The sequence below is a fragment of the Urocampus carinirostris genome, chromosome 20 (assembly GCF_059441175.1).
Source record: "Urocampus carinirostris isolate Australia breed hairy pipefish chromosome 20, RoL_Ucar_1.0, whole genome shotgun sequence".
Lineage (NCBI taxonomy): Eukaryota > Metazoa > Chordata > Actinopteri > Syngnathiformes > Syngnathidae > Urocampus > Urocampus carinirostris.
In genome coordinates, this window is record NC_142368.1 from 3,212,365 (window position 1) to 3,239,328 (window position 26,964).

Below are 26,964 nucleotides of genomic sequence, written 5' to 3' on the forward strand. Positions count from 1 at the left end.
GTCTATCGGTCTCTCAATCTATTTCTCTATCTCTTTCTCTATCCTTCTATATCGCTCTATTTATCTCCATCTCTCTATCTCTCTTAATAAGAATCTCTCTCTATCTCTTTATCCCTCTTAGTTTCTCTTTACATCCCTATCTATTTCTCTATGTATCTCTCTCTCTCTCCGTATCTCTCTTTATTAATCTCTCTGTACCTATCGCTCTAGCTCTTTATCTCTATCTCAATCTCTATCTAAATATCTCTATCTCCCTCTCTAGATCTCTATCTCTATACATCTATCATGTTGATGTAAATATTTCATTTATCTGTTATATTTTATATTTAAAATGGTATTTATAACAGCTATACTTTCATATATGTATATTATTAAGTATCTACATAATCATAAGCATATATTATTGTTTTTTTACAATTAATACTATTTCCTAAATTACCGTCATGTCCATCGACACCGAATTGTAATTTTGAGCGGCGTACTCTGAATTTTGCGCAAAAAAACACTTGTTTGATGTGTTATGAGATATGACGAAACATTTTAAGAATTCTGAGTCTGATCAGAGAAACTAAAGCAATTGGGAAAAACCGCAATAGCATCGATGCAGAGGCTTGTATTCTAGAAATTGTTCTTGTTCGAGAAAGTGGGAAACTAAAAAAATGTTTCCTCGCCCTCAGCCCGGAAAGTGCCGCATTTCCCTGTTCCAAAACGACTTTTCTCCCGCTGCGGGAAAGCCCAAACTGCAATTAGGCTTCTTAGCAAAAGCATTTAAAGACGATTATGCTGCAGGTCTGTCTGGGATTTAGGGAAGAAGAAGAAGAAAAAAAAAGATCTTACATCGAGTTTTTGGATGCACGCTGATTGCTTTGAAGCATGACCGGCTCATTAAGAAACAGGGGGACAAGGACCTCCATGCCGGATGCTGTCAAGGTTGAAAAACAGAAACGAATCTTCAAGTTTTCCCGGAGAAAAATCCAAATAATCCTCTCATTAGCGCTTGTGTACAGATTATTGTTGAATATTGTTTGCTAGCTCAGAGATAAAACCCGTGTCATGTCGGATCGCTGACATTTCCACGCCGCAATTACGAGTCGGGATAGGAAAAGTGGATGTTTCCATTCATTGCATTTGCGAGGCGATTAGTCGGGCCTGTTTATTAAAATTAGCATAGCTGATATGCCGGCTTCGTTTGATGGATGACGCCGAAAAAAACAGGAGGACTTTTTAAGCGAAGACGACGAGGATGGCGGTCTTCGGTGTTGGAGCCTTTGCTCGGAAAACGCTGGTCAACTAGTGATGCCAAGAGCCAAGAAGAAACCGCAGGTTCGAGACGTTCTCCATCCAGGCTGAGATTCGATCTGCAACCTCAGTGGAAGTGTTTAAATCTCAATAGCTCATTTCTTCATTTTCCTAATGCTGATGTTTTTGACTTTTTCCTTGACCTCGTGTTGGTTTCAGATCAGGGGATGATTTAATGGTAGTGTGTAGTCTGTAGAGCCCTTTTAGACTTTTTGTCATCAAGGGCTATACAAATGAATATGATTATACTTGACAAGACGAGTATGCTAGTTTTTGATGTAGTAAATAACAACTATAGTTTTCAGTGTAGAAGAAGAATAACGTTTTAGTTGAAGAAAATGACAAACATAGTTTTATTTCAGAGAAGACTAAAAAGACGATGATGATAGTTTTGGGCGTTGGAAACGATTGGTTTTCAGTCTTATACCATGGCAATAACCATGCTAGTTTTCTGCACAGAAAAAGAGCATTGCTATTGTTTTGTGGAAAAAAAGCTAATTTTTGAAATACAAGACAAACATGCTAATTGCTAGCGTTGTAAATGACAACTCTAGAAGAAGAATCTAGTTTTTGGCATAGAAGACAATGCTAGCTTTTGGTTTTGAAGGGGCTAGTTTTTACCAAAGAGGACAAGGATGTTCATATTTGGCATATTAAATGACTACTGTCATTTTCAGTGTCATAAAGTATTAGGCATAGAAGATAACAAAGCTAGTTTTTGTTTCAGAAAATGACAATGATGCTAATGTTTGGCATTGTTTTCGTATCATAAGACTGCTTTAGCTTTCTGCAATTTTTTGTTGGGTGTAGAAGAAGCTAGTTTTCAGCGTAATTTCTTGTTTTTCATTCAGAAGACTATTTTGGCTCAGAAGATGTTTATGCTAGCTTTTTGTACGGAAAAAGACTGTGCTAGATTTTTGTGTGTATCCAGGGCTTATAGTTGGCATCAAAGACCAATATGCTAGTTTTTATGTGTTGAAATGCACATCGTGCTAGTTTTCCAAGACGACTCTTGTTTTCGGTGTAGAAGACACAGAAGAGAATGCTGCTAGCTTACCAGTTTTTGGTGTATACCAAGCTTGGTTTCGGCATAGATGACAACGATGCTAGTTTTTGGCGCAGAAAACAACAATAAGTCTTTGTTTTTATTACACATAGATGGCTAGTTTTCAGTCTAAAAGGATCTAGTTTTTAGCAAAGACACTGAGGATGCTAGTGTAACGTATTGAAGACGTGGTTGCTAGTTTTTGTTATTGTTGAATATTGTTTGCGAGCTCTCAGATAAAACCTGTGTCAAGTCGGATCATTGACATCTCCACTCTGCAATCACAGACCTGGATTCAGAGAAGAGGATGTTCCCGTTCATCACGCTCGCAAGGTGATTAGTCGGGTCTGTTCATTCGAATTAGCATAGCCGATCTTTGTCTGATGGATGACGGAAAAAAAGCGGGAGGACTTCAAAGTCACCTCCCGCAAAAAGACTTGGATCTGCTCCTGACACGCCGGTTCATGTAGGAGGCGTTTTACTACTTTCCTAATTGACGTGGCAGAGATTCAGCAAGTTGTCAGCATTGTTGGCTAGGAAATCCGTGTGAGCTAAGCTATGAGCTAGCCTACTTCCACTGAAGGGAAGCAGAAGTTTCGAGTTTGTTATTATTTTTCTAAATATACTTCTTTCTCAAAACATTTTAGTATTATTTATACACGACATAATATTTATACATACTTTATTGAATTTATATACGTATACGATTACTCATTATTTTCATTTTTGTCATTTAGCAAATCGTTTTTCTTGATTAGAAATAATCATTATTATTATTATTTATTATTTATCCGTTTGCTTATTATTTTTGGTTTTAAGAAATATATTATTTATTTTATATTGTATTGATTTATTTATTGATTTAAGTTCTCTCATTAATTGTTATTATTATTTAGCAATTAGTGTTTTTCTATTGAAAATATATTTCTTTTTTATATTTGAAAAAAATATTGATTTAATATATATTATATACTTTTTTAATATGCAATATTATTTTTATTACGCTAATATTTTTTTCTTAAAAATATGATTATATTGTATTTATATTACTATAAGTTTGCTCATTATTTTTATTATCATCATGAAATGTTTTAATGATCAATATTGTCATTTTAAAAAAAATATTTTTCTTAATTCTACAATAATTTATTTTATTACTTATTTCAGAAACAATTTTGAAAAAATATTAAATAAGACAAATATCAGTCAACATATTTAATTCCAGTGAATGAATTACAAATGTATGTAAAATGTAGTTTTAATTTAAAAGAAATAATAATTACAATACATTTACTCAATTTGATTTTTTTTAAATAAGCACCAGTCATTATTTTGCTAATATATAGAGTATAAAATATTTGTATTTTAATATGAGTCATAAATAATATTCCAAAATAACAAATATTATTTAGTTCATTTATATATGTATTTATTTATATTTCATTGCAGTGCATGCTAACAAAACACGAACAAGAAATAGCAACTATTCAGCCGCCAAAACGGGCTGCTTTGGCACGAGCAATAAACAATAACATGAAATTCGACAAATTCCAGTCATGAAATTTGCAGCTGACTCAAAGGGATGCGGTGGCGTTTAAATAGAATTGAATTAGCGTGTCAAATTGTGCTTAGGCAACCACATGAAATTGTGTTTTAACTGATTACAACAAATTCCAATCATCAATTTCGGCTGCCTCAACGGGATGCCCTGGCAAATAAAGTTAACTTTAATTAGCGTGTCGAATGGTGCTTAGGCAAGCAGGGAATTGACAGTATTGGTTGCGTTTCATAAGAAATCAAAATTAAAAACACGTTTTTTTTTTGCAGCCTAAACGGGCTGCAGCGGCATCTAAAAGAACCGGGAAATTTCTCCCATGCCCGACACGGGCGCCTACGATAAGTCCGAGTGGGGCCAGTTTTCTTGCTAACTAGACTAAATGGGATGGGTTGGCATATAATGTGTCATATTGTCGGCTTTGTTTCATTAGAAATGTAAAACACCATTTATCTATGTTTGTATTTATTTCTTGGCTAAACGGGCTGCGACAGCATCTAAAATAAGCATGGTATTCCAAGCCTTAAACCCTTTCCAGTGCTCATTTTACCTGTGAAAAGTAATGGGTCCCATGCTCAAAAATCTATGGGTCCCAACACAGATCTATAGGTCCCCTAAATTTAGTGTTATCGCGTTTGAAATTGCAAATCTGCGACAAATATATAATATAAATCTATATATTCATTCAGTTTTAATCATCACAGTTTATTGGTAATATAAATCAGTTATCACTTCAAGATTTTTCAGTTCACAACAATATTGTAAATTATACAAAATATGATTGCTGAAATAATTATATTAATCCATATTTTCATTCAGTTTTAATCATCACAGTTAATTGGTAATACAAAGGAGTTATCACTTCAGAAATAATATTGCTAAAATATTTATATATTCTTGCAGTTTTAATCATCACAGTTAATTGGTAATACAAAGGAGTTATCACTTCAAATTTTTCAGTTCATATATTCTTTGTGGTTTGCTGTCCCGCCATAGTTAGTAATAGTAATGCCTTCTCAAGGTCCAATCCATTATCATCCTCCTCAAAGCGTCACCAGGAATATAATTTAGTCCAATTTGGCAGAAAAGTCCTTTTCTTGCTCTGAGTATTCTTTTGTTTATTTTCTTTCGTCGAATCGTTCGCTTCAAAACACATGTTTTCCTTGCCTTCGCGGTCTTTTGAAGAATTTCTCCATCGTTTTTTCCTGCCGGAATTTATTGCCGTTGTTACCCCTTTCTGTGTTATGTTTCGACTTATTACCGACACTGAAAAAATTACCAATTTTTGTTGATTTGCACCTAATACCAACTGTTTTTTCGGAGACATACTTCTCTTTCACTCGATAACCGCCACAACAATGACGTCATCTCGAAGCAACGAGATCTCGTCTGTCGAGATCGGGGCGAGACCAAAACAACAATGGCGGATCTGCCTGACGAAAAGTTTGGAGTGCGGTAAATTTTTGTTTAAAAAAAAAAAATTTTTAATCGGGTAATAATGACAATTTGGTGTCAAATACGTTGCGTCCCGGGGACAGTGGGGCCAGCTTCCTTGCTAGCTGACTTAGCGGGATGGGGGTCATACTATATGTCAGATTGTGCGAGCAGGAAAATTGCAGTGTTGGCTGTATTTCATAAAAAAATTAAATAACAATCTCTTAATTATCCAGCTCCAGACTTCCTGTGCGGAGTTTTTATGTTCTCCCCGTGCTTGCGTGGGTTTCCTCCGGGCACTCCGGTTTCCTCCCACATTCCAAAAACATGCATTTCAGGTGAATTGGCCGGTCCAAATTGTCCCTAGGTGTGAATGAGCGAGTGAGTTGTCTGTCCCCGTGTGCCCTGCGATTGGCTGGCAACCAGTTCAGGGTGTCCCCTGCCCACTGCCCGAAGATTGCTGGGATGGGCTCCAGCACCCCCGCGACCCTCCTGAAGATAAGCGGTGTAGCTAATGAGATGAGATGATGATGAATCTATTCATTTGTTTCCCTACTACCTAAACGGGCTGCGGCAGCTTCTCAAATAACTGCAGGTTTCTTCCAAGCTTGATTCCGGGACTGTCGATATCCCGAAAGCGGTACTGTCGATATGCCCCCTTTTCCTCAACAAAAACGAGCAGGGCCCTCTCCCTTGCTGCCTGAACGGGTTGTGGAACAAAGTACCGGGCCAACAACAAACCAAAGAGGACTCGTGTACAAAAGGTACGCAGCTGGCTTCCCGCCTCCCCGTCGTTGGGAAACGTTTCCACGTGGAACACGCGTGTGACAACCCGACAGCTTTGTTCCATACCCAGAGAGTCGTTTTTGGCACCGCCGACCACCCGCGGTTGCGCGTTACCCGCTTCGCCGGCTCTTGCGGGAAATCACCCGCCTCCCCCGCCGGGGGAACGCCGACAGGAAAACACGAATAAGAAACAGGATTCTTTCCTCGTTAACCGCCGTCGATAGCAACGCTACACGATGAGACGGGTTGGAAAAACAACAACAGAGAAAGTGAGACGCCGCCTTCAAAGTTGACGGCTGCGGTTTTATAACCTCAAAACGTCTTGTCTATGGGAATGCGTTTGCTAGTTTGTTTGCTGCCTAAACGGGCCGCTGTTGCATAAGTTACTGCATCAGTTACGCTAACTACCTGGTAAAAAAAAGTTAACGAACAAACAGTAACATCCCTGAAAAGGAAAACAATAATACTCATAAAAATATGACTAGCATTACTTGCCTAGACGGGATGGTGTAACCTAAACGATATGCTCGTCCTGTCACATTGCTCCCCTGCGAGGAGGCGGCTGACAAATGACTGTGTAGACAAGCTGCGGAAGTTTTCGAAATAGGCAAAAAGAAATACATTGACATCTGATGCGATTTTCTCTCGTCTTCTAGCTTGTTTGCTGCCGAAACGGGATGCTGCAGCTGTAGTCTCTGCATCAATTATGCTAACTACAGAGTAAAAAAGTGAAGTAGTTTTGGTGAGAACGTCGTTGGGCGTCGCCCCAAAATGTATGCAACTGTTCGCCCATTGATTACTGGAAACGACCAAGGACAAAATATGCCTCTGTTTTTCAGTTTTGCGATCGGAAATTATGGCCCAACGTAGAGGACTAGCATCGTTTAGCCAAGAACTAGCACCTTAAAAGTTATTTTAGACCAAAAATGCTTTTTTTTTAGTACGCAGGAAACTAGTTTTGCCCCACGTTGGGCGCCACTTATTTTGGTGAGGACGTCGTTGGGCCTCGCCCAAAAATATACGCATGGACGGAGATATGGCAAAAAGGGAACGTCCTTTATTGCATCCGTTCAACAACACTCATTCAAGCCACGTTCCAAGTTCGTCCAACAAATGCTCGGCTTTATATACTGTGCTCAAAAAAGATCTCGGAATCGAAAATGTTTTTTTCGGCCCCGACTCGATCAGTCAACAATTTGTGACTTCATGTATCAACATTATCTCATGACTCATGAACAGGGTTGGGTAGGGTTACTTTAACTTGATTACTTTCAATTACTTTTCGATTACTCCAATACCAACAATGCTAATAAAAGATAAAAGAAACTAAATATGAATACAATTATGACTCACAACACGTGGTAAGCTTTCTCTCCTGGCTTTGATCTCTTTGATCTCCGGCAAAACTAACATAAAATGCGACAGAAACAAAATGAAAATAAATCCAAACAGTTTGCCAACATCATTTTTGCTGTTCCATGTGTTCCGTTACTCCCCAAGCCTGCACAAAATGTACTAATTTTTAATTTTGCTCATGACTCCCGCCAGATGTCTTCACACAATGGGCTACTGTCAGCTCGAAAGCTGCTGACTTACAGTTAATCCACAACAGTAGCTAAACAATAATATATACTAAAATGAAAAAAAAAATACTTTGCCAACACAGTATTTGTAAACATATAATTAGCATGACCTGCCTAGATGGGTTGGTGTACTATGACCTAAACTCAATGTGTGTGCGTACGTGTCACTTTGCTACTTTGTCGAACTGGTTGTGTTTCTCAACACGGTGACTCATCAGCTGCCTAAACAGGCTGCAGTAGTATGCGTTTGCTAGGTTTGCTGACTAAACGGGATGCTGCAGCAGAAGTTACTCCATCAATTAGTGGACTAACTAAACAATGCTGTGCTCGAAAATGAAAATGCAGCCCGTCTAATGAACATCTGAAATAGACAAAAAGAAATACATTGAATTCCGCTGCGACTGTCTCGTCTACAGGAATACATTTCCTAGCTTGTTTGCTGCCTAAACGGGATGCTGCAGCAGAAGTTGGCATACCTTGCCTAGACAGGATGGTGTAACATGAGTCAAGTCAAGTCAAATTTATTTACATAGCCCTTAATCACAAAAATGTCTCAAAGGACTGCACAGGATTACAATGATACAATTACCTGATCTTAAACCAACACGCGGGCAAGGAACAACTCAAAACCTCAGCGTGAGGAAAAAGAGAAACCTTGAGAAGGTACCTCACAAATGGTATACCCCTTCCAGGATGACCAGGGTGAATTACATTTAGCATTACAGTACACAGACATAGTAAACACTAGGTAACATGTTGAAAATTTGTCCGGAAAGTGCATGACAGGAGCGACGCCCCCAGCCTGTAAACTAGTCCAGAAAGTCTATGACGGCCACGACGCAGCTTCCCATATCTGCCAGCTGGTCCATGCAGGCGTTCACATGCTTCAGGTCAAACGCTGGTCGGCTGACTCATCTCAAATCGTCCTTCTCCTTCGTATCACCACCAGGCAGGCGGTCGGAAAAAGACAGGACAATACAGAATATGAAGTGGGCATCAATCATAAGCTTTGGAATAGAAGTGTGTCTTAAGCCTTGATTTAAAAACTTTTAAAAACATGAGCTAAACCCATGCCTGTTACTTTGCTACCTTGTGAGTAGAGGGCTGATAAAGTTGACCTGGCTGTACTTCTCAACAAAGAGTCTCATCGGCTGCCTAAACGGGCGGCGGTAGCATGGAAATCAGTATAACAGCGATAATCCTAAATCGGCTGTTGTGGCTCTATAAATTGACTAAAGAGAGCATTGGCATGTAAGACAATTGTTAAAATAATTTTCAACAGGCGATAGCAAGACTTGCCTAGACGGGAGGGTGAATTATCATCGGGGCAAAATCATTTGCAGGCCTGTCACTTTGCTACTTTGTAAAGAGATGATTGACAATGTCGGCGCGCTCGTATTTCTCAACCATAATTAACAAAGCGAGTCGTCTGCTGTCTGGATGGGCTGTGGAGGCATTTGAAATAGGCACAAATGCAACTCTGGCATTTTGTGGGCAATAAACGATGCAAGGCTCATGTTTTTTTTAGAATGAATAAAAGGAGTAGTTTGCTGCTTAAGGCCCGGTCACACAGCCTTTTGCGTCTGTATCGCGGGTAAAATTTTGCGGGGTTTTTTTGCCCGTGGTTGCCCGCGGTAGAAAATGCGCAAAATTGGCTAACCCGCTGTTTATCCGTGGTATGCCCGCAAAACAGACGCCGGCGACTGTTCCGCTTCCTCATCGCGTCAGTTCCACGTCCTTTCCGCGTGTGGACCATGGGTATAAAAGCTGCCGAGCCGGGCTGTAGAAATCATAACCGCTCAAGACACAGTCCCGTGAAGATCAAGATTTCAAGCTATGGCACCGAAGAAGCCAGTATGTTATTATTGTAATAGTTTTTCATTTTTATATTATTATCTTGTTATGAAATGAAAAGAAATGTCAAGAAATAAAAATGGAATAAGACGAGGTCACTACAGTGACGGGGATCCATGTTCACCCCTTGATGTCTCGAGCACAACTGACGTGTGCTCGGCAAATCGCGCTGTATATACGTGGAGAAAGGCGTTTGACCGTCACACGCGTTACACACGCTAATTCACGTGATAACACCGCGATACAGGCGCAGGACAAACGTGCTATGACCATGCTCTACCCGCGATTACCCGCTAAAATTTCGCGTCCTACCCGCGTGTAACCACGCCCTGGCCGCGGCCGTAGCACGTCGTTCCGCGTCTGTACCGCGTCATTACCTCGTGTGCCGCCCGCGGTTACCCGTGGTCTAAAGTTTTGAGCAGCGCAAAACTTTTTCGCGCGGCCAACCGCGTGTGAATTTCTGACCGCGTGTAAAGCACTGCTGTATCTCGTCTGTATCGCGATCTCAAAGCATCCAACAGCGTCTGCTTCACGGGCAGAAATTTCTGGCCGTGATTCAGCCTCGATACACCCGTGATAGGCTGCGGTAGCATTCAAATTAGCATAATGTAGTTCTCTGCCTTAACGTTCTCCTCTGCATCGTACTCCAGTGTTATTGTTATTGTATAATGACTTGCTTACCTGACTGCCCATTTTGCACATCTGGTTTAGCTGCTCCTCTTGCACTCTTTGCACTACTGTATAATACTATACATAGCTGTAAATTATGTAGCATATTATCAGTACTTCAATACTCTAACTCAGTACAACATTTATTTATATCTGTACATTCAAGAAAACTGTGCGGGTCAGATGTATCGACATTTCATTCTGTATACACGTGTACAAGAATGACAATAAAGTATCTCTGAATCTGAATCTAAAAGTATCAGCATCTAAGAATGGAATTTCTAATAAAAACTAGCTTGGCGTGCCTAGTCGGGATTGTATAATAACACCTAACCACAATACAGGTGCATGCCTGTCACTTTGCTACCCTGTGAGTAGGCTAAATCAACCGGTCTACATTTCTCAACCAGAATTAACAAGGCAACCCGTCTGCTTCCTAGACGGGCTGCTGCAGCACTTGAAACTTAAAAAAAAGGCCCCGACAGCATTTGGTGTGCATCACTTTGGCACCGCGCGAGCAGTTAGCTGACAACGCTGCTCGTCTTACCCGAAACAAACAAGCCGGCTAGCTCGCCGCCTCGACGGGCTGACGTGAACACGAGTTAGCGCCTTGATACACGAGTACAGCCATGGCGTTACCTGCCGAGCGCGACCACGTCACACCCGTTTCTTAAGAAATGACAGCGTCCCCGCCTAAACGGGCCGCTGGAGCACAGCGTCGCTATGGAGACGGGAAACGACGTCAGGGACGGAATCAACGGGACGGCGGGGTTCGCACCGAGCTGTAAATGGTCGCGATCGCTTTGCACAGACCCGACAAGTGTTGCCGGCGGTTACTCTGAAAACACACGTACGCACAAATGCTTTTTCACTCCACATAAAGCAGACCGGCCACAGACGGCTAATCTGCGCTGAGAGGTTGGCTGTAATGATGGCAGCCCGTCTAGGCTTTTGCCACTAATAGCGGGTGCTACGTGTGCAACTGTTTGCCCATTGATTGCTGGAAAGCGCCGAAGACAAAATGTGCGTCTGTTTTCCAGTTTTGCGATCGAAAATTACGGCGCATCGTTGAAGACTAGCATCCAAGAACTAGCACCTTAAAACTAGCTTATTTTATGCGTCAGTAAACATTTATCTTATTCTTCTTTGAAAACAAATGTTGACTTTTTTATGCCAAAAACTACATTCCTCTCCGTTGACAACAAGCTTTGTGTTCCAAAACCTAGCAACAACTTTTTTCATTCAAAAGTGTTTTTTCCGCGCTTTAAAAACTAGCGCCGCTTTCTTTCTTTCTTCTATTTTCTATTTTGTGTATTCTGGAACGGAGCTTCTTTATCGTCGACGGCGACTTTTATCGGGCATGTTTATGGACTGTACTCAATTGTGGACTGAGCAATTCGGAAAAACACTGGACTATGTATAATGTAAGATTAAACATCAAACATTCCGGTTGTATCCAGCAACTCTGTTTAGCCCACTGTGACAGTGTGAAACTGGAGTGTCATGCCCAATTTTGTTGTCACAATATGTTAACCCATTTTGTAACAATGACAATAAAGGTATATTCTATTCTATTCTATTCTAGATTGTTCTAGGTTAACAAATAGCATTGTTTACCCAAAACTAGCAGCGTCATTTTTTTGGTCTACCGCAAAAATTAGCACTGTTTTTGTCACAAGCCAGAAACGGAGACAGGACCCAGTAGCGTTGTTTACTCAGTTTTATTGATAAAGAGAGAGAGATGTGCTTGCTTCCACGATCCGATGATTGACAGACACGGGTAGCAGGTGGCAGGAACGCGTAAGTGGCACTTCCGTGTCGAGCGAGGATAATCGTAGGCAGCAGGGATACTGGTCGATAGCCGGGACAACAAGGGCGGTATAGAGTCCAGAAAAGAGGTCGGCAACAGGTATCAGGCAGGAAACATGGCAAAACAGGTCGATGGTCGGGATGGAAGAGCAGGGCAAAAACAAGTCCAGAAACAGGTCGGCAAGAGGTATCAGGCAGGAGAAAACAGAGCAGGAGATTGTCGGAAGGTATGGAGCTTGCCTGGCTGGGAGCATAGGTTCGCAAACGGTCTGACAGCTTCCTCTTGGAAGCCGGGGGTTTAAAAAGAGTCTTTAAACCAATCAGCGCTCAAGGCTGTTGGCCCCAATAGGGCAGTCACAGTTGCCCTGAATCAGCAATCATGACAGTTTTTCTTCTTTTGTTTTCTCATACACTGGAACCTAGCTACTTCTTCTATGCTGAAAACTAGCACAAACATAAGTCTAATTTTCTTACCCCCTGAAAACTAGCACCATGGTGTTCTACTCCAAAAACTACATTCTTCTACGTTGACAATTAGCATTGGCTGCAAAAACCTAGCTACAACATTTATAGTCAAAAATGTATTTTATGCGAGGGTCAAAAACTAGCGCCGCTTTCTTCTATTTTCGTGTACTCTTCTATGCTGAAGACTAGCGTCATCCAACAAGTTCTCTTGTTCTTCGAAAACTAGCATTGTCGTTTTTTACCCCCCAAAATAGATTCTTCTATGTTAACAAAAAGCATTGTTTGCCCAAAACTTGCAGCGACTTTTTTGGTCTACCTCAAAAACCAGCGCTGTTTTTCTTCTTTTGTTTTCTCATACCCTTGAACCTAGTTTCTTGTTCTATGCTGAAAACTAGCGCCAACAAAAGTCTAATTTTCTTACCCTCTGAAAACTAGCAACATCGTGTTTTACTTCAAAAGCTACATTCTTCCACGTTAAGAACTAGCATGAGTTAATGTGCCAAGAACTAGCATCTTAGAAGTTATTTTATAACAAAGGCTTTTTTTAGTACATGAGAAACTAGCTTTGTCTTTGGTGAAAATTAGCTCCATCAAACATGTTATCTTCTTCTTCTCCAAAAACTAGATTCTTCCATGTTGACAACTAGTATTGTTTGCCAAAACCTAGCAACAACTTTTTTTGTGTACGTCAAAAACTCTCGTACTTTGAAAACTAGCTTTTGCCTCTACGCTGAAAACTAGCGCCATCAAACATGTAATCCTCTTATCCACCGAAAACATCTCCAAATGTTGTCTTCTTCCGTTGTGCTTTTAGCACTTGTTTTCGGGGGCACGACAGAATACAGCGACATCTAGTGGTAAAATACACACTGTCCTTAGAACTTTCATATTAAGGCAGAGGCCTCAGTGACCCCTGATTTACAGTGTGGTCACGAGCTTCATTCACATGTACTGAAAGTGTCTGCAGGGTTGGGTAGGGTTACTTTAACTGGATTACTTTCGATGACTTTTGGATTACTCCAATACCAAATATGCTCATAAAAGACAAAATAAATTAAATATGAATAAAATTACTAAATTTTGTGCAGGCTTGGGGAGTAACGGAATACATGGAATGGCAAAAATGATGTTGGCAAGCTGTTTGGATTTATTTTCATTTTGTTTCTGTCGCATTTGATGTTCGTTTTGCTGGAGATCAAAGAGATCAAAGCCAGGAGAGAAAGCTTACCACGTGTTGTGAGTCATCATTTGATTCATATTTAGTTTATTTTGTCTTTCATTAGCATATTTGGTATTGGAGTAATCCAATTAAAGTAACCCTACCCAACCCTGAGTGTCTGATAGTTTGACCCCACTTGCTTAGCCTCGCTGTAGGCACGCCGGTCAAAGGGCCTTGTCCTGACAGCACCAGTGTCCCCAAGAGGCCCCCGGCTAGAATTTGGTGGCCCTGCGCTAGCTTTTCCGGAGCAGTCGGCAGGTTGCCGGTCTCCACCTGCCAAATGGATGCTAACGCTGCGGGGCGTTGGCGCTAGCAGTTAGCGCTAACCGTTTTTTTTTTTTTGTGTGTGTCGACACAAATGTCTAAAATGAGTTCCCTCCGGCGTCCGGATTTGAATGTCATACTTTTTATCAGCGACAGCCGCTCGCATATTATCGCATCCCGGCCGGCTTGTTGCCGTGGCAACGGAAGCCATATTGGTGGTTTTTTGATGTTTTTTCTTGAAAATGTCAATGACGTTTGGCGCCTTCGGGCACGTCGCTCAAAACCAAGATGGAAATTAGCGCAGGGGAGCTAGCAACGGTCCGTGTTTTGATTGCAGGATCGAACGAGTTGCCTTTGAGAAAATATATTTTTTACTGTGTTTGGCATTTCGAAAAGGTTTATATTATTTAATTGCCCCAATTACATATATATATATATATATATATATATCATCATCTCACCTTATCTGCTGCACCGCTTATCCTCAGTAGGGTCACGGGGGTGCTGGAGCCGATCCCAGCAACCTTCAGGCAGTGGGTAGGGGACACCCTGAACTGGTTTCCAGCCAGTAGCAGGACAGTATATTTAATAATATTTGAGAGTAATGATGTATTTAATCTTTTTTTAATTTTTTATATATTTTATATGTATTTAATTTCAGAGACTTCATTTTTTTTTTTTTCTACAATATTTTCTGGGAATTAACTGTATAATTGATTTTAATCATAAGCAACACAAACAATTATTATGTAAAGTATTTACATTGACAAGATATTTTTTGACATTATTACATAATTATTTTCTATTTTTTTCTCAGAATTTATATTTCTAAAAATTTTAACACGATATGTCTTCGAGTTATTTGTATAATTAAATAGTACACGTCGGACACACATGCATGCACTTTTGCAAATGTATTTTTAATATGTATCATTGATTTTTGATTTTTTTTTTATGTTTTTCGTACTTTTTGAGAATTCATATTTTTTAATTTTACAATTATTGTCACAGGCAATTAAAACAATAACTTTTCTAATGACTAATACAGAATTTTTTTTTTTTCCTTTATCATTGATGTTGCAAACAAGCACATTATTTTGACAGAATTAACTGTAGAATTAAATGTTTTAGAAGCAATAGAATATATCTATATATATATATATATATATATATATATATATATATATATATATACATACGTCCATTATCTGCACCGCTTATCCTCAGTAGGGTCGTGGGGGTTAATAATTGATCAAATCAATATAGAATTGATTCCATTTTTCACATAAGAGCTACTGTAAGCAGACCAAGACAGTCATTTTAAGAGAAACTGTAATCTGATTACTTATTAGCAAAAAGTAAATCAATCTCTAAAATGTGTGCAACTATCTTTTCTTTTTGTTTACTTCCGAAACACTACAAAGACAATGCAGAAAAGTAAACATAGCGTTGGGTTAATTGCCTCAGGCGTGACAGAGGAGGCGTCTCATCGTTTGCGCACTGTCCCTTGAAATCCTTTGGCCACGGTCCGCTCCCGCGAGCCCAATCCGACCCTAATGAGGACCAACATTAGACAAGATAAGTGTGACGGATTTGGCCGCTATTCTTTGGCTGGAACGTGGCAAAAACCCCTCGCCCCTCGAATTGCCGCAGATTTCATCACGCCGCGGCGTCCAGCCACTCGAGATATTTTGATTTATTTTCATGGAGAAGGACGCATGACACAATTTCATCAGAGTGGTGGACATTTTCACTCCTCTGGTTCGCTGGCTGGAAACTATTTTGGGAGGCCAGCTTGTAAATTCCGGATCTGCTTGATGGTTTCAAGTAGAGGGGGGGGGGGGTCATACATGCATGCACATTTGAATACACACAAATACACACAAATACACACAAAGACACCTGGGCGTGCACACGCAAGTACACACAAATACATGCAAAGACACACATGCATGCACATGTGAGTAAACACAAAGACACATATATATGCACGTATAAGTAAACACAAAGACACAAATGTAAGTAAACACAAAGACACACATGCATGCACATGTAAATAAACACAAAGACACAAATGCATGCACACGTAAGTACACTTTGGACATACATGCATGCACATTTAAGTAAACACAAAGACACGTACAAACACATTAGTAAACACAAATGCACACAAAGACACAAATGCATGCAAATGTAAGTAAACACAAAGACACACATGCATGCACATGTAAGTACACGTAGGACATACATGCATGCACATGTAAGTTGCACACCAATACACAAAAAACACACACGCATGAACAGGTAAGTACACACAAAGACACACATGCATACCCACGCAAATAAACGCAAAAACACATGAAAGTACGAACAAATACACACAAAGACACACGTGAATGCACATGTAAGTAAACACAAAGACACACATGCATGCACGTATAATTAAACAAAAATACACACAAAGAAACAAATGCATACAAATGTAAGTAAACACAAAGACACACATGCATGCACATGTAAGTAAACACAAAGACACACACACATGCATATGCAAGTAAACACAGAGACACACATGCATGCACACATAAGTACATATTGGACATACATATATGCACATTTAAGTAAACACAAAGACACACACACATGCACATATAAGTAAATACAAAGACACACATGCATGTACACGTAAGTAAACACAAATACACACAATGACACAAATGCATGTAAATGTAAGTAAACACAAAGACACAAATGCATGCGCATGTAAGTAAACACCAAGACACACATGCATGCACACGTAAGTACACTTTGGACATACATGAGTGCACATTTAAGTTAACACAAAGACACACACTCATGCACATGTCAGTAAACACAAAGACACACATGCATGTATGCGTAAGTAAACACAAATACACAAAAAGACACAAATGCATACAAATGTAAGTAAACACAAAGACACCCATGCATGCAAATGTAAGTAAACACAAAGACACACATGCATTCACACGTAAATACACATTGGACATACATGCATGCACATTTAAGTAAACACAAAGACACACACACATGCATATGCAAGTAAACACAGAGACACACATGCATGCACACATAAGTACATATTGGACATACATATATGCACATTTAAGTAAACACAAAGACACACACACATGCACATATAAGTAAATACAAAGACACACATGCATGTACACGTAAGTAAACACAAATACACACAATGACACAAATGCATGTAAATGTAAGTAAACACAAAGACACAAATGCATGCGCATGTAAGTAAACACCAAGACACACATGCATGCACACGTAAGTACACTTTGGACATACATGAGTGCACATTTAAGTTAACACAAAGACACACACTCATGCACATGTCAGTAAACACAAAGACACACATGCATGTATGCGTAAGTAAACACAAATACACAAAAAGACACAAATGCATACAAATGTAAGTAAACACAAAGACACCCATGCATGCAAATGTAAGTAAACACAAAGACACACATGCATTCACACGTAAATACACATTGGACATACATGCATGCACATTTAAGTAAACACAAAGACACACACACGCATGCACACGTAAGTACACGTAGGACACACATGCATGCACATGTAAGTAAACACAAAGACACACATCCATGCACATGTACGTAACCACAAAGACACACATGCATGCACACGTAAATACACATTGGACATACATGCATGCACATTTAAGTAAACACAAAGACACACAAAGACACACAAAGACACAAATGCATGCAAATGTAAGTAAACACAAAGACACACATGCATGCACACGTGAGTACACATAGGACACACATCTATTCACGTATAAGTAAACACAAAGACACAAATGTAAGTAAACACAAGACACACATGCATGCACATGTGCGTAAACCAAAGACACACATGCATGTACACTTAAATACACGTTGGACATACATGCATGCACATTTAAGTAAACACAAAGACACACAAAGACACAAATGCATGCAAATGTAAGTAAACACAAAGACACACATGCATGCAAGTGTAAGTACACACAAAGACACACATGCATGCAAATGTCAGTAAACACAAAGACACACATGCATGCACATGTAAATACACGTTGGACATACATGCATGCACATTTAAGTAAACACAAAGACACAAATGCATGCAAATGTAAGTAAACACAAAGACACACATGCATGCAAATGTCAGTAAACACAAGACATGTGTGTAAGTACACATCGGACACACATGCATGCACATGTAAGTATACACAAAGACACAAATGCATGCACACGTAAATACACATTGGACATACATGCATGCACATTTAAGTAAACATAAGGACACACAAAGACACAAACGCATGCAAATGTAAGTAAACACAAAGACACACACACACATGCACATGTAAGTAAACACAAAGACACACATGCATGCACATGTAAGTAAACACAAAGACACACATGCATGCACACATAAGTACACGTAGGACACACATGCATGCACATGTAAGTAAACACAAAGACACACATGCATGCACACGCTAATACACACAAATACACACGTTAGTACGCACTTATACACAAAAAGACACACACGCATGCACAGGTAAGTACTCACAAAGACAGACATGCATACACTTGCAAATACACATGAAAGTATGCACAAATAGACACAAAGATGCACGTCAATGCACATGTAAATACAAAGACACACATGCATGCACCCATAAGTACACGCAAAGACACACAAATACACTCAAAGACACACTCCGCACACAGCGCTCCAGGAGCCAATGCTATTTGCCAGGTTTGCTAATTAAACAAATTCATTTGGCTAAGGCGTGTGTGAAGAGGAAGCCTACTACACAAACGCAACCTGCTGCTTCTCTCTACACACAAGAACTGCACTCAAAATTCATGGACACAAGTCGTTTTGGGGGGATTTTTTTTTCACAAGAATAGGAAAAAAAAAATGAGCGCGCGAGTGTTTCCATTCTCTTGACAGAATAACATACTAATACGAAGGCTTTTCTGGTATATTGTTTTTACTTGTTTTCCTTGTAAAGTCTGAAAAATATGACTTCATATCTGCAAAACCTTTTAATTTTTTCTACATATCAACATTTTTTGTAAACTAAGGGAAAAAATAAGATCTCTAATTGTATTTTCCCCAAAAACAATAATTATGCTTGTTTTAAGTATATTTGGTATACTTTTTTTTAATATATATTATTTATTATTATTATTCAATTTATTTCTTTTTTCTAGGATTTTTTTTAACTCTTTGTCTGGAAATAAGTCCTAATACAAAAGCAGTACTTATTTATTTTTCATCATTATATTTTGTTTAACATTTGTATTTTTATCTTTTCTCATTTCATTTGTTTTCATTATTTTTTTTATTTATGTTTTGTAATTATTTTTGACAGCCATTTTTAATAAAAATAGCTCTTTTGTGAGTATTATTTTTCTAATTTTATTTTCTTAAGATTTTTTTTCTCCTTTTATTGGTTATTTTTAGTATTCAGTTATTTACTCTAAATATTTCTGCCACGATTGCCCATTGCCCCCACTTGGGCCCGCTCGTTTAGCGCCGGCTGTTCCTCCTTGCCTAATTGGCTCCCCTCCTATTTAAATCCAGTGCTCTCATTCACTACTGGTCAGTCCGTCAAGGAACCTCTGCACTTGAAAGACGTGGATTTTAACTCTGGTATCCTGCTTGTGTATCCAGTATCTGGTATCAACCCCGTCCGTCCCGTCCTGTCCGTTATCTTGCTCCAGTATCCGGTATTGATCCCGTCTGTCCCGTCCTGCCCGGTATCTTGCTCGTGTAACCAGTATCCGGTGTCGATCCCGTCTGTCCCGTCCTGTCCGGTATCTTGCTGTTGTATCCGGTATCGATCCCGTCCGTCCCGTCCTGTCCGGTATCTTGCTCCAATATCTGGTATTAACCCGTCTGTCCCGTCCCGTTCGGTAACTTGCTCATGTAACCAGTATCCAGTATCGATTCTGTCTGTCCCGTCCTGTTCGGTAGCTTGCTATTGTATCCGGTACGATCCCGTCGGTCCCGTCCTGTCCGGTATCTTGCTCTAGTATCCGGTATTGATCCCGTCTGTTCCGTCCTGTCAGGTATCTTGCTCCAGTATCGGGTATCGATCCTGTCTGTCCTGTCCGGTTTCGATATCGTCTGCCTCTGGCTTCCTGTTTTCCCGCGCCTGACTTCTCGGTCTGACTTTTTCCGCCCAGCGATCGCCGAATCGCTGCCGTTTGTGTTCACGCGCATGACTTCCCTATTTCCATAAAATAAAGCATGTGTGAAAACGTTACGCGTCTGGGTCCCCCGTCTGTTCGGGCTTTGACGATTTGGAAAGGAAAAACTTGAATACAAAAGAGTATTTTTGAAAGTATCATTATTCTCATTTTATTTTGTTATTTCTTATTTCAATTTTTTTAGTGTGTCAGTTTATTTTAAAATGTTAGCATTTTTTTATTAGTAGTAGTAGTATTTATTTTAGTATTATTTTGAGAAACTTTTTAATAAAACGGTTGATAAATAATTACTATGGATAATTTTTCGATATGTATACATGCTAACAAGAAATAAGACAATTCTATAATAGTATACATAATAGTGTAACACAAATATTTTCCCATTTTAGTCCAATAACTTCTAAAAACTACCTGAAAAAGGGCCAAATTATTTGCCAGTAAGGCAAGATTGTTTTCTTATTTTACCTTTTTGAATTTTTCAGTATTTTACGCACATACTTAATCACACACCACGAGACTTGTATTATTATTTGAGATGCTACAGTACACGAGGCGCTTGTTTCATAAAGCAGACTTGTAGAATGCAAAATGAATTTATTTGTTGTGTGTTTGGTGCTCGGTGACGTTTCTTTGTGTCTGTACAGTTAGCTTGCTAGCTTGTTGCTAAGTTTATCCTGTTATTGATATTGGTCAATTGCAAAGGACATTTCTTCGGATGTCAGTTCCTTATTTTGACTGTTGTTTTGAGTATGATGGCTATTGGCCCATCACTTTGCTGTTCTTTGATGTCACACCCCTTAGAGCTGATCTGTTTTTTGTAACCTTGTAGATTTACTACGGTGCCTCCCCAAAAAGCTTTTGACATTCTGCCACATTTCAGACTTCAAACTTTAAAATTAAAAAACTCAAAATATTTTCTAAGAATCAACATATGAGACAAAAAATTATGCGGAGTACAACTAATAATTGTCCCACCTCAGCTGTATATGCCTGCAGGTCTTCCATTGTGATCACGGGCCTTTGGGTTGCTTCTATGATTTGTTATTATCTTGTTTGGCTGACAGTTTAGATGAACGGAGAGATCTTGCTGTAGTTTTATGCTCTCCCTGTTATATTATTGCTTGCACAGTGGTTCGGGAGATGTGTATATATTAAGAAATGTTGTATCTCATTCCTTCCTATAATTTTTTTTACAACTTTATCCCGAACCTGCCCGGTGTGTTCTTTGGTCTTCAAAATGATATCTGTTCTCCAGTGACTCCTTCCACAGCCTCTGAGCCCATTACAGAGCAATGAAACTAAGACTTAAAGATACACAGTTGGACTCTGTTTGTCATCGTTGGTCATTTAGGTCAACATTGGAATTTTCAGAAGTCTTTAGGGAACTTCTGGAGTCGGTTGGCTGAGCTGATAGAACAGGGGGCCACTTTTTTGCAACACTCCTATAATGTGAAATGTCGATTTAATTTGTTTCCACTTCACGATTGTGTCTCACATATTGTTTTTTTTTTTCCTTAAAAAATAAAATAAATAAACAAATTGAAGTTTGAAGCCTGAAATCTGGCAAAACGACAACACATTTTCAGGGGGCAATACTTTCGCTAGGTACTGTATGAGCATTTCAAGCCCAGATTCATATAATCAGTAAAGGTTCTGTTGATTATAAAGAAAACAAAATTGCTGTCGGATCAGCTCAAGGGAGGACGTCTCGAGAGGGTAGGACTTTCGGCAAAACGCCGGTACTCCTTGCAAGTTCGAAATCCATTGATGTCTTCTCTCCTTATTTTGAGTGTCAACTAAAGTTTGAACACTTGGTTAGCATTTTTCGGGTGCATCTTTGCTGTTGACAGAAATTGGGAATTGTGGTCTTGGTTTAGCATCAGGATGCTCTCGGGCCACTGCTCGCTCCCCCCACGCTAACCCCTCATTCGACCGTCACCCCGTGCCACTCCCGCTGACTTTCTAGAGCCCCATATCAGTCCCTCCTCTGTTTTTCTCTTTCTTAGTTCCCCCCAACCTGACAGTCCCCCGGGGCAAGTCCCCCCTGGTGGCCCGCGAGGGCGAAACGGTGGAGCTGGAGTGCCTTGTTTCAGGGAAACCCAAGCCCATCATCTTGTGGTCGAGGGCAGACAAGGAGGTGCCCATGCCCGACGGAAACATGCAGACGGAAAGCTACGACGGGGCACTCCGCGTGGTCAACGTGACCCGGGACATGACCGGGTCCTACCGATGCCAGACCAGCCAGTACAACGGGTTCAACGTCAAGCCCCGGGAGGCCCTGGTGGAGCTCATCGTTCAATGTGAGTTTGTAATAACCCCAATGCTTTTTCTATTTTTTTTGCTTCTCACTTTAGCATCACGCAGCTTAACACACTACACTTTGTAACTGAATCCAGAAAAAGGCATTGTGGGAAGAAGTTTAGCCAATAGCATATTAGCATCTTCATGACGCCTTGAAGCAGACTAGCGACTTTATGACGTCGACCGATAGCAGACAGGCGTCGGACAGGCAGCAAAGTTTGAATTTTGTAAATTTTAAACGGGGAATGAATTTGTTGTTGATGTCATTAGGTTGGGAAAATGCTGTAACAATGAGCCAAAAAACATAAAGTGGCGCCGTATCCCGAGGGTCAGGTGTAAATGTAATTGTTTAGTTGTAATAGACTGCATCTCAATAGTTGATGGGCACCAACAATCGTTGGGAACTTGCTTGCTAGCATTAGCATAGCCTGATCATGGTTACTTGAAAAACTATCTATCAATACACCAAAGCCCTATCCCCTTAGTGCGAGGTGGCTAGAGTCAACAATACACTTGCATTCACCAAACATTCTTTCCCTTTCGCTCTTCCCAACCTGACACCGAGCATTAAGCCCACAGCACAAGAGGTGAGTTGCAGTGCCGTGCAACCCTTCGTCAGCAGAGAGGCCCGACAGCGTACACAGGTTTACCCCCTCCGTATCATATGCATCGATATCAGAAAAACATTGAATATTGTTGATAATAAAATATATATTTTTAAAAAAGAAAACAAACTGAAAAAAAAATAAAAAGAGTGTCGACCACTGGCTCATTATTTTATTTGTAAATATTAATATCAGATTATTTATATAACAAAATATCGTAATAATAATAAGCAAAATTTTTCAACATCACATTTTTTCTCATTTAAAAAAAAATATTAATTAAAATTGGATGAAATGTAACATTTCTTTTATTATTTTCCTAAAAATAATTTTAAAATTCATCTCATCTCATCTCATTAGCCGTACCGCTTATCCTCATTAGGGTCGCGGGGGGCTGGAGCCCATCCCAGCCATCTCCGGGCAGTGGGCAGGGGACACATTTAGAAAAGTATTTTTTACAGATATAAATCAAACAATAGAATTTTAATTCAGCTTGGAAAGAAAATGTTCATTTTAAGGATTAAGTTGTCATTTCACCAGAAAATTACGTTCAAATATATTAAAATTGGAAAAAGTTTCAGCCAGAAAAAACAAAAGCATACTAGCATATTTGCATGCTAATATTAGCATAACTATTATACCAAATGAGTTAACACCTCAAAAAATGAGAAAACACACAATTAGCGCATGTGGTTGCATATGTTAGCAAAGCTGCATTATTAAGCTAGGCTAAAAAAAACTTTGTAAAATATGCCAAGCTATAACATAAAAACAAGTTAAACCACTCATTGTTTTTCATGCTAGTATACATGCTAATGTTAGCGAACCATTTTGTTGACATCACATCCTAAAATCGGCTGTAACTAATAATTTCCCAAACCTAAATCAGCATGCGGCTAATTTATTCCCCACCGGTGTTCATTAGCCATTCGTGCATGGATGATTCATTCTGGTGACGGAAGAAGAAGAAAAAAAAACAGAGCGGTAAGAGATGACGGAGAGAAAATGAAAGGATAGCATTTAGCTTTAGCATGAGAAACAAATAGCGTAGGATTCCGTTTTGACTGTCAAATTTTTCCCGGGTTTTTGACATGTGCTAATCCAGTGCCCTGTTTTAAGCACAGCATTTTATATTTAGTTTTGTACCATTGCTGTAATTGTACTTTTGTAGTATTTCTGCAGATGGATTTTTGTAGTATTTCCCTAGTATTTTTGTAGTATCACTGTAGTTTTGTATTTGTGGTATTGCTACAGTAGGAGTTTTGTAGTATTTTCCTAGTATTTTTGTATCACTGTAGTTTTATATTTGTAATATCACTGTAGTTTTATAACTGTACTGTAGTTATGCTTCAGTAGTATTTTTGTAGTATTTCTGCAGTCGGATTTTTGTCACATCACTGTAGTTTTATTATATTTGTAGTATTGCTAAAGTAGTTTTGTAGTATTTCTGTAGTTTGGATTTTTGTAGTATTTCCCTATTATTTTTGTACTATCACTGCAGTTTTATATTTGTAGTATCACCGTAGTTTTATAATTGTAGTTATGCTTAGGTAGTATTTTTGTAGTATTTCTGCAGTCTGATTTTTGTAGTATTTTTGAAGTATTTTTTTAGTATCGCTGTAGTTTTATATTTGTAGTATTTCTGCAGTCACATTTTTTAAATATTCCTCGAGTAATATTGTAGTATCACTGTAGTTTCATATTTGTAGTATTGCTGTAGTTTTATTCTTGTAGTATTTCTGCTGTTGGATTTTTGTAGTATTTCTGCTGTTGGATTTTTGTAGTATCACTGTAACTTTATAATTGTAGTGTTGCTTCAGTAGTATTTTTTTTTGTATTTCTGCAGTCAATTATTTGGAGTATTTCTGAAGTATTTTTTTTGTACCACTGTAGTTTTATATTTGTAGTATTTCTGCAGTCATATTTTTGTAGTATTCCTGTAGTAATATTGTAGTAACATTGTAGTTTTATATTTGTAGTATTGCTGCAGGAGTATTTTTGTAGTATTTCCAAAGTAGTAGTTTGTAATAATTCTATTATATAATATTTGCAGTATATCTATAGTATTTTTGTAGTATTTCTGTAGGATTTTTGTAGTATCACTGTAATTTGATTTTTGAAGTATTGCTACAGTAGTATTTTTGTAGTATTTCGATAGTATAATTTTTGCAGTATATCAGGAATGTTTTTGTTGTATTTTTGTCGTAGTATTTTTTTGTATTATTTGTCATAATATTTCTGTTGTATTATAGTATTAATGAATTGGTATTTTGTAGTATTTCTGTAGTATTTTCATCGTAGTGTTTTGTAGTATTTCTTAGTAGTTATGTGAGAAGTTATGTAATACTACTATTTCGTAATAAGATATATCTGTATTAGTATGTTCGTATTATAATATAATTGTAGCGATAGTTTTGTAGTACTTTCATTGTAATATTTTCGTTGTATTTCCATCTTTGAATTTTGTAGATTTTTTTAGTGTTTTCGTAATAATACTGCAGTGGTATTTTTGTAGTATTTTGGTTGTAAGATTTATTTTATAGTATTTGTCATAATATTTCTGTCATAGTATTTTTGTATTATAGTATAACTTTAGTGGTATTTTTGCAGTACATGTATTTTGTTTTGTGTATGATTTAGGAATTTCCTTTGTAGTTTTTGGTAGTATCTGTATCGGAGTATTTTGTAGTACTTCTTAAGTATTTTTGTATATTACTGCAGTTTTATTTTTTTGTATTTCTGTTGTTATATTTATCAAGTAAAATTTTTGTATTTTAGAATTCCTGTAGTGGGATAGTTTGTTTTAACCTTTCAGAATGAAAGAAAAATGATATATGAGGCCCCTGTTTTTAAGCACAAAATTAGATTTTTAGTTTTGTAGTTTTTTTTGTAGTAGTTTTGTTGTAGACATGCAAGAGGACAATGGGGAGAAAGCTGGAACCCTAAAAAATGTCTATTTTCATTAATAGTACTCTAATTACGAATATATATATATATTGTCATTATAGTTTGACCATTTTTCTTCAGCGGGCCGGATGAAAAAGACGGGCCGCGTGTGGCCCGCGGTTTGTAGTTTGCCCACCCATGCGCTATTAGGACAAAACTTTATTTACAATGTCGCTCACGTTCCAGCTAGCAGATGGATTTAATCAGATTTTGACGGGCTCAGGAAAAAAAAAACCTAGCGCGGATGTTATTTCTTTTATGATCTGGTAGCCGTGACAGCGCATATTAAAGGGTCAGCGTACAAACGACGACGCGTAAAAAACTCATCCGGAGCGATTGAAACGAGTTTACCCCGGCGGCGCCCGTTCGGTAGAATGTTAAGCATCCGAGTCGTGAGGAAAAAATGAGAAGTTTAGCGGGCTGATTTTCCGAGCAGCGGGGAGCCCGACAGAATTACAAGGCGCGTGGCGTTTGTCTGACGGCGCCGTAATTAGAGCGTAGGAAGCGGCTAAATAACAACTCGGCGCCCGCCAGCTTTTTTTGGGGTCTCGCCTCCTCGGCTTTTATGATGTCTTGGCGTCGCGTTATTGCCGTCGTGCGGCTACGCTGTACTCACAAATGGAAATTTACTCCACTGACTATACTGTGAAAACAAACGTCATTTTTATGCAATGCCGGGAAACCAGCAATCTCTCCTACGTCGAAAATAGGCGTATATATGAAAATGGAGTTGTTTTCCACACTAAAAACAAATGTCATCTCCATCTATGCTTAAAACATACATCTACCGTAAATTCCGGACTATAGAGCGCACCTGATTATAAGCCGCAC

General features: G+C 38.9%; 1 protein-coding gene across 3 annotated transcripts in view; it reads left to right on the forward strand.

Moving 5' to 3' along the window:
- Positions 1–26,964, forward strand: part of LOC148346008 (MAM domain-containing glycosylphosphatidylinositol anchor protein 2) — a 305,624-nt gene that overhangs the window by 185,246 nt on the left and 93,414 nt on the right. For 2 of the 3 annotated variants that reach the window (XM_088325084.1, XM_088325086.1), the window contains exon 9: positions 22,261–22,581. In XM_088325084.1, the coding sequence (XP_088181210.1) occupies positions 22,261–22,581 (321 nt within the window). The remainder of the gene's footprint in view (positions 1–22,260; positions 22,582–26,964) is intronic. The other variant, XM_088325085.1, reaches the window with a different exon arrangement.